The following is an 8841-nucleotide window of genomic DNA, read 5'->3' on the forward strand; positions in this document are numbered from 1 at the left end:
AGACTTTCTTAATTTTGTTTTGATCTTTTTTCTGATTGATCCCTTTCCAAAGAAGTATTCAGGTATTTGTCTTCAATCTCACTAATTCTGTCTTGCATTGTATTAATTCTACTCCTTTGCCCTTTCAATGTGTTATCTATTTCTGACAAGTTAGTATTAATCTTCTGGATTACTACCTGTAGATTTTGAATCATTTCTAATTTTTTCATTTATTTTGTCATTTTGTTCTTGTATTTTCTTCTGAAATTCTTCTATGGTTTTGTTTGTGTTTTTCTTGATCTGTCTCTCAATCCTTTGAAGATACCTAAATATAATTCTTTTGAATTCCTTATCAGGGAGTTCCAATGCTGCATGTTCCTCAGGGATGTCATTTTGGTCTGTATTATGGTCCCTTGTTTCTCTTGCTTTATCTTTCTTCTTTATGTGGACTGTGATGCTCTGTTTTCTCCAAGGTGTTGTGACGTTTTTGTGTTTATATTTAATTGGTGATTGTATGTTGGAGTGACTTGCCCATGATTTTCATTTTCTTTGTATGTTATCTACGCAAGCAGAGTACTGTGTTGAGCTCCTCTACTAACTAGTTGACAGCACTTATACACTCATCACCTGTCTCCTTTCCTGTTGTCAGCCTCTTGTATGTCTCTGCCGACCTTGGCAAACAGAGCCTATTCTTAAGTCCCTGGATTCTGAATGAGAATGCTATCGTTTTAAAATCCAAAATGGTTGCCACATGTATAGATTCAAAATGGCTGCACCCTTGGTCACTTTAAATATCCAAAATGGCCACTGCTTGTAAACATTCAAACATTAAATATCCAAAATGGCTACCACTTGTAAATATTCAAAATGGTTGTCCCCTCAGTCACTTAAAATATCGAAAATGGCTGCCACTTATAAACATCCAAAATGGCTTTTGTGTGTAAACAATCAAAATGGCTGTGCTCTCCAGATAGTGGAAAGTCAACAGCTCAGGTTGTCTCCCTCCTTGCTGTTTTCCCTCCTAGTCATAGGCCACCAGCGCAGCCGTCCCTGCAGCCCTTGGTGACCAGGGCTGATGATTAGATCAATTCTTAGGTCCCATCATAACTTGGAAATATTCAGGCTGTTGGTCCCCTCAGAGTAGCTGAGAGTCCGCAGCTCCGACTGTCTCCGTACTTACTGTTTTCTTTCAGGTTTTCCCACTAGTTGGTGCCTAATCCACTTCTTTATAGTTCCTTTCAAAGGGCAGGGCTCCAGGATTATCTTCTGTATCTCTGTCAATTCGTTTTTCTTTTCTTTGTTGAAGAGAGTCTGTGTCGTTTGTCTGCCTATTCCTCCGTCTTGCCGGAAGTCCTCTATTTTGTAGTTTTGTAGGAATAAGGATTCATATTTTCTTATTTAAAATCTACTTTTCTTTTCTACCATATAACACTGTGGTTTTTTGTTAAAGTTTTTTGAGTCCACGTATATCTGAGAAGTTGGTGTACTACACAGTTTAAGAGGATGCCATTCACTTAGGGTGCAGCACACCCTTCACAATAGTAGTTTAATGAGTCTGTGGCACGTACTAAATGCTTTGGTCTTCTTTCTTTTGAACTCAGAATATACAAGAATTTTATGAGGCAGGTACTGTTATCCTCATGTTGTTGTAAGATGCCATCGAGTTGGCTTCAACTCATAGCAACCCTATATACAACAGAATGACACACTACCTGGTCATGTGCCATCCTCACGATCTTTGCTGTACCTGAACCAATCGTTATAGTCACTGTGTCAGTCCATTTCATTGAGGTCTTCCCCTTTATCGCTGACCCTCCACTTTACCAAGTGTGATATCCTTCTCCAGGGAATGGTCCCTTCTGACAACATGATAAAAGTAGGAGAAACGAAGTCTGACCATTCTTGATTCCAAGGAACATCCCGGCTGCACTTCTTCCAGGACAGATTTGTTAGTTTTTCTGGCAGTCCCTGGTACTTTGAGTATTCTTTGCCAGCAGTGCAACTTAAAAGCATCAACTCTTTTTCAGCCTTCCTTATTCATTGTCCAGCTTTCACATGCATATGAGGCTTTTGAAAATACCATAGTTTGAGTTAGGCACACCTTAAGTCTTTAAAGACACAGTTTTGCTCTTCAGCAATTTAAAGAGGTCTTTTGCAGCAGATTTACCTAGTGCAATATGATATCTGATTTCTTGACTGCTGTTTTCATGGCTGTAGATTGTGGAACCAAGTAATATGAAATCTTTGACAACTTCAATCTTTTCTCCATTTACTGTGTTACTACTTACTGGTCCAGTTGTGAAGATTTTTGTTTTCTTTATGTTGAGGTATAATCAATACTGCAGACTGCTTAGACAGGATACATAGCTTGCCCAAAGTTGCATAGTTAGTAGGAGGTAGAACTAGAATTTGTATTTTACTACTAGGCTTTGATCATTTTGTAGAGATTGCATACATCTACTTACTCATTTTCAAAATCAACTGTAAATTGTAATTTTTAGGGGTTTGAGTGGATTTCACTTTGTATCTATATGAGTGATATTGGTCTGTTATTTTCTTGTTTTGTAATGTCCTTTTCAGGTATTGGAATTAGGTCTAAAACAAGTTGGGAAGTATTCTGTCCTGTTTTCAGAATAAGTTTGTGTAGGATTGATGTTGTTTTTTCCTATGCAGTTAATTGAATTCATCTATCAGGGTCTGAAGTTTTCTTGTTGGAAGGTTTTTGATAATGATTTCAATTTTTTTGAAACTGATAGAGGGCTATTTAGATTTTTCTGTTCCTTTGTGTCTCCATTTGCAAGTATCTGTTCAGCTATTCTATAAATTGGTGAATATGGGGTATTAAAATCTAACTGTGATTATGAAGTAGTCTCTATTTACTTTAATTCTGGCAAATTTTTGTTTTTCCATTTTATCTAAGTTGTCAAATTTGTTGGCATAAAGTTGTTATCTCTCTGTCATTTGTAGGGTTTCTAGTGATAATCCCTCTTTTATTCCTGATACTATAATAATTTATGTTCTTTCTCTTTTTATTCTTCATTAGTCTAGCTAGGGGTTTATCAGTTTTATTTCTCATTTCAAACTAACCAGCTTTTTTTTTTTTTTTTTTAATTGTGATTTGGGTGAAACTTTACAGAGCAAATTCACTTTCCATATAGCAGTTCATATACACTTTTGTCTCATGACATTGATTACAATCTACCACAATGCAACAGCTTCCTTCCTACTTCCTCCCCATAGTTACCTCTTCTCTGTGTCCTTCCCTCCATGCACTCTTGCCCCCTGAGCTGTCTCCCTGTGCATACACAGCCCTCCTCCTCTTCCATGATTGTTCTCTCCAAGGAGTGTATCTACTTAGTGTAAATGTTCACCTCATATGTCTGTTGTTTGTTTGGCTGGAAGCCACAGGAGTGGGTTTAATTCCAGACCTGAAGGGCAGCTAGAGGCCATAGTCTCAGTGGTTCCGTCAGGCTCTGTCAGACCAGCAAACCTGGTCCCTTTTTTCTTTTTTCAAATGATTTTGAGATTTGTTCCACATTGTTCTCCCACTCTATCCAGGATCTCCTACATAGATCCCCCTCCAAATGGTTGACTAACCAATTTTTTTTTTTACCTTTGCTGATTTTGCCAGTTGTTTGTTTTCTGTTTCATTGTTTTTTGCTGTTTATTATTTCCTTCCTTCTACTTTGAGTTTACTTTGTTCTTCACTTTCTAGCTTCTTAGGATGGAAGTTTAGGTCATTAATTTAAGCATTTCATGATCCAAATTGCTCTCTGAGTATTGCTTTAGTGACAGCCCACAAATTTGGTTCTGATTTAGAATGCTTAAATTTATCATTTAGTTTGAAGTAATTTCAAATTTTCCTGGTGATTTCTTCTTTGCCATATGCATTATTTGGAAGTGTATTGTTAATTTCTAGATTTTGAGGTTTCTGTAAATATTGTTATTGATTTCTAATTTAACTTGATCATGATCAGAAGACATAAAAATTATGAACATACACACCTAATTACAGTGCTTCAAATTATATGAAAACAAAAATTGACAGACTTAAATGGAGAGCAGACAAATACTGATCAGACCATGATCGGAGAACATATAATTTCAGTCCTTTTGTGTCTTGTTTTATGGCCCAGCCTATGATCTGTGTTGATCAACATACCATGTGTACTTGAAAAGAATGTGCATTCTGCAGTTGTTGGGTGTAGCATTCTATAAATATTCATTAGGCAAAGGTAGTTGATAATGTTTATTTCTTCCATGTCTTCACTGACTTTTTGTCTAGTTCTGTCAGTTGCTGAAAGAGGGGTTTAAAAAATCTCCAACTATGATTTTGTCTGTTTACCATTTAATTCTGTCAATTTTTGTTTTCATGTAATTTGAAACTCTGTAATTAGGTGTGTATATTTATGATCTTTATGGTTGCTTGATGAATTGACCCTCCTATTTTGAAATGCCTGTCTTTATCTCTGGCATTATTTATTGTTAATATATCTGCTTTGTTTGATATTAATATAGCCACTTTAGCTTTCTTTTGATTAGTGATTGCATGGCATACTTTTTTCATCTACTTATTTTCAACCTATGACTTTATATTTAAAGTGCATTTCTTGGAGACAGCTGTTAAGTCTAGCCAGTGAATTACTTATTTCAGATATTGTTTATTTTAATTCTAGAATATTCCTTTGGTTCTTTTTTTTTTTTTTTAAATAGTTTATTTCTCCTCTGAGATTTTCTATTTTATCATTTATTACAGGAGTATTTCGTGTAATTCATAAAGCATAGTTTTAATGTTATTGTTATGTTAGCTGCCATGGAGTTGGCCCACACTCATGGTAACTCCATGTGTTCCTACTTTAAGATTCTTATCTGCAAATTTCAACAATCTACTTCTGTAGAGATAACGCCTCGGAAACCCAAGGAGGGGTCGCTATGTGTCGGAAAGGAGTCGACGGCAGTGAGTTTTTTTTGTTTTTGTTTTTTGGTCATATCAAAATTGGTCTGGATTACCTTTTTCTTGAGAATGTGTCACATTTTCCTGTTTTCTCAAATGTTCAATAATTTTGGGTTCTGTTTTAGATATGGGAATACCGTGTTATGGAGACTGTAGGCTCTGATATATTCCATGAAAGAATGTTAGTGGTTTTTATGTTTGTGTGTTTTGTTTTAGCAAGCAGTTAACTTGGTTTGACTAAAACTGTAAATTTTATTTCTTGGACAGCACTTCAAATCTCATTTAAATTATTTTAGCTTTAGCTGTGCTGCTTTGTGTCTGTTCTACACATATCTGGTCCTGGGGTCAGCCTAAGATTTGGACCAAATTTATATTCAGAATTTGACCCTCCCCTTCTCTGCACTCTTCTGGCTGGGATCCCCTCACCTCACTTTCCTGTGACTGTGGTTTTGCCCCAAACTTTGTCCTGTGGTTCTTCAAGTCTAAAAGACAGTAGGTTTCTACTTCTTGTTTGTTATCCTCGTATCTTTCTGTAAAAGCTGATGTGGTTTATAAAGCTATATATCTATTTTTGGTATTGTAAGTGAGGGAGGAATGGGAAAAAGAATATAGTAATGATAAGGGGCAAAGAACAAAGGTAACCGGAGTTAATATAATGAGGTAACAAAAATCTTTAGGCCTTTCTCTGTTATATTCTCATCTCAAACTTGGATTTCACTTTGACCTAGCTTCCTACCCTCACACTGAATGAAATTTTGCCTATGGGACCAATTCTCTGTGTGGAGTATGCAGATTTCATGAAGTATGTTCATTTGGAACATATAAAGTTCATGTATCTCAGGGGAATCATAGAAGTAAACTAGAAGAGATAATGGAATAAACCTTAAAGTATGAGTACAGACCATAGGGTAGGACTTCTGAGATGAGAGATTTCAGTTAGGACAAAGGATGCTTTATTTGCCTGCAAAATTTTAAATACTTGGGGAAACTACTTAGAGTATTATTAAGTCATATTATTGGGCAGTGAAGACATCTCAAGAAATGATTGAAAGTAGTTTTTCTGTCTTCTAATTGTAGGATTTATTTCATAAATGAAGGGAATATGGCACAATGAGATTTTGCTAATGTTTGCCAATGGTTGTTCAGCTCTGTGAACATGTACCTTTTGTGAAGACTTAGAAAGAATAACTATCCAAGTAAAGGGAAATTTTTTTTAAAAAGTGTTTCTTGATTTTATAGTCTTAATTTTTATGACATTTTATAAAAAGTATGGGAAATCCCTGTGTAACTGTTGTTCTCGAGTTCCATTTAGTTTTGGGGTGGCAAATTTTTTCATTACATTTTGTTATTGAATGAATAGAATATAAAATGGACAGCTTTCACTTTTTTCTAGGGTGTCTATCTTTAATATCTATATTTTAAAATTTAAGAATAATTTGTACAAATAAAATATTAACCTTTAGTTAATTTTTATGACAGACTTAATGATTGATATAGAATATAATGTGTGCAGAAGATTAAAATGTTTGAGCATAGTTTTCTGAAATGTTAATATTTTAGTGAAATGAAGCTTAGGTTTTATTCCTTTTTTAAAATTTACATGGTTTTTGACTAGTTAATCATCCATTAGAATGGTTCAGAAATAATATGCCTAAAAATGAAACAATGTAAAGGCTCACTCTTCTGTTTCCCTTTTGTCTAGTTCTCAATTCCTACCTCTGCCCCACCATAGGTAACCCATGTTGTTTGTTTTGTGTTTTTCTTTTGAAGAGATGCACATATGTACACAGAAAAGAGACTGACTGTTTTCCATTCTAGTTCCTGGAGCTAAAGTTGCATTTTAATAATGTATATGTGTATATCATTCTTAATACATTTTGTGGTCTCTGTGGGCCTGGAGATATTTTTAACATCACATTATTGGATTCAGTGCTTTTACTTTCTTTACAGAGTTGTGCTAATGTGGTTGTATTGTTCTATAGGAAGGATTCATTATCTGGAAAGTGCTCTAGTTAAATATTTTGCTGCTGGCAATGTGATTTTTTAGATAGGACTAAAGATTTTGTTATTGATTCTTTTACCACATAACTGACTAACTCTGGAATTGTAATATAAGAATTTGATAGGCAATAACATTTACAATTGTTTAACTTTGTTTTTGGGAGCTTTGGTGGCGTAATGCCTAAAGCAACCAGAAGGGTGGCCGTTCAAACCCACCAGCCACTCCTCGGAAGGAAGATTGGGCAATCTACCTCGGTAGTGATACTGCCTTAGAAACCCAAGGAGGGGTCACTATGAGTTGGATCCAATTAAATGGCAGTGAGTTTTTATTCTCTCTTTTTTAGGTAGGGGAGTATTTTTGGAGATACTATATGTTAAATATGTTCACAAATATAATTTTTAGAACTAATGATACAAAAAAAAAACATGCAACTAAACTTACTGCCATTAAGTTGATTCTGACTCATAGTGACTCCCATTGAGTTTCCAAGGTGGTGAATCTTTACAGAAGTAGATTTCCCCATCTTCCTTCTGTGGAGTGGCTGATGGGTTTAAACCACCAACCTTCTGGTTAGTAGTCAAATGCCTTAGGCACTATGCCACCAGCACTTCTTAGAATTAATGATAGTAACTTAAATTCTGGTACATAATTTATTGTCATGGCAGTTTACACCATGTTAAGCCTTATTGCTTACTTTATACTCTTGTTTTCTAGGCAGTGTAAAGAAACAAGTTTGTAAGAAAAAAACTTCAGATAAAAAAGGAAGACATCAGAGAGAGTGTCTTCAGCATTTTCCTCTTGAAGATATTAAGCAGCGGAAAGTATTAGACCTCAGACGATGGTAGTATTTCTATGACAGTTTTTTTTTAAATTAAAAAACATATATTTTGGCAATAATTTGCTGTTTAACAATAATCGTAATAAGTATTTTTAGTTATAAAATCCTGTTTCCAGAATTTATGTATATTAAAAGTATACCACAAATATTTGAAGTAGATTAACATTGAGCTATGCCATTGTTTCCCAGACTTCCCTAATCATAAGAATTATCTACAATATTCACATAAATCTTTTTCATATTTAACAATTTAAAATTTTGATACTGTTATATACCTATTTTTTTAGAAGTATTCTAAATAAATTTTTTGAAGTATTCTGTAAGTTACAGTTATCATCACATTTACCTCAAATTATGTAAGAATGCAACTCTAAAAAATGACTTTTTAAAAAATTTAGCCACAGTGCTATTGTCATACCTAATAAAATTAACACTGTTGCCTTGCTATCTAATTTCCATGCTGTATTTCAGATTTCCTGGGTTGTGCTAAAAATGTCTTCACCCTTGGTTGTTTAAAGTGAGACCCAGCCATGAGCCATGCATACTCATTGTTGTTGTAGTTCATAAGTCTCTTAATCTATAATAGCTCCTGTTACTCCCCAACCCCCTACTTTAGGATTGACTTACTGAAGAGATTTGGCCTGATGCCAAGGTAGAACATCTTACCTTCTGGATTTGTCTGCTTTTTTTTCCTTTCGGTTTTCTAAATTATTCATCAAATCTCCTGTAAATTGGGAAGTAGATACAAAGATTTGATTAGATTCTTTTTAAGGCAAGAATACTGCCAAAGTGATTCTGTGTACTTTATATTACTTTGTATCACAGCAGGAGGCACTTAATGTCTGGTTATTTGATATTAGAGATTCTAAGAGTGCTTATGGGATTGAGATGGTGACAGATAGCCTATCCCACATTATCCCGTATTTTTTATCCTTTTGCTACCATCAGGTAATCAAGGGGATGATAGAGTGGCATCATGCTCATATTTGGTTCCCCATCTACTCTGTACCTAATTTTTTAGCAAAATCCATTGACAGTCCTTGCCTAAACTCTTTTTTTTTTTTTTTT

General features: G+C 34.8%; 1 protein-coding gene across 1 annotated transcript in view; it reads left to right on the plus strand.

The window, feature by feature from the left end:
- LOC103208151 (DNA excision repair protein ERCC-5) overlaps window positions 1-8841 on the plus strand; it is a 114429-nt gene that overhangs the window by 7513 nt on the left and 98075 nt on the right. The window contains exon 2 of the mRNA XM_042782697.1: window positions 7650-7776. Coding sequence (XP_042638631.1) covers window positions 7650-7776 — 127 coding nt within the window. The remainder of the gene's footprint in view (window positions 1-7649; window positions 7777-8841) is intronic.

Source organism: Orycteropus afer, unplaced genomic scaffold, assembly GCF_000298275.1.
Source record: "Orycteropus afer afer isolate SDZICR_OR568_19922 unplaced genomic scaffold, OryAfe1.0 scaffold00417, whole genome shotgun sequence".
In the NCBI taxonomy this organism is placed as follows: Eukaryota; Metazoa; Chordata; class Mammalia; order Tubulidentata; family Orycteropodidae; genus Orycteropus; species Orycteropus afer.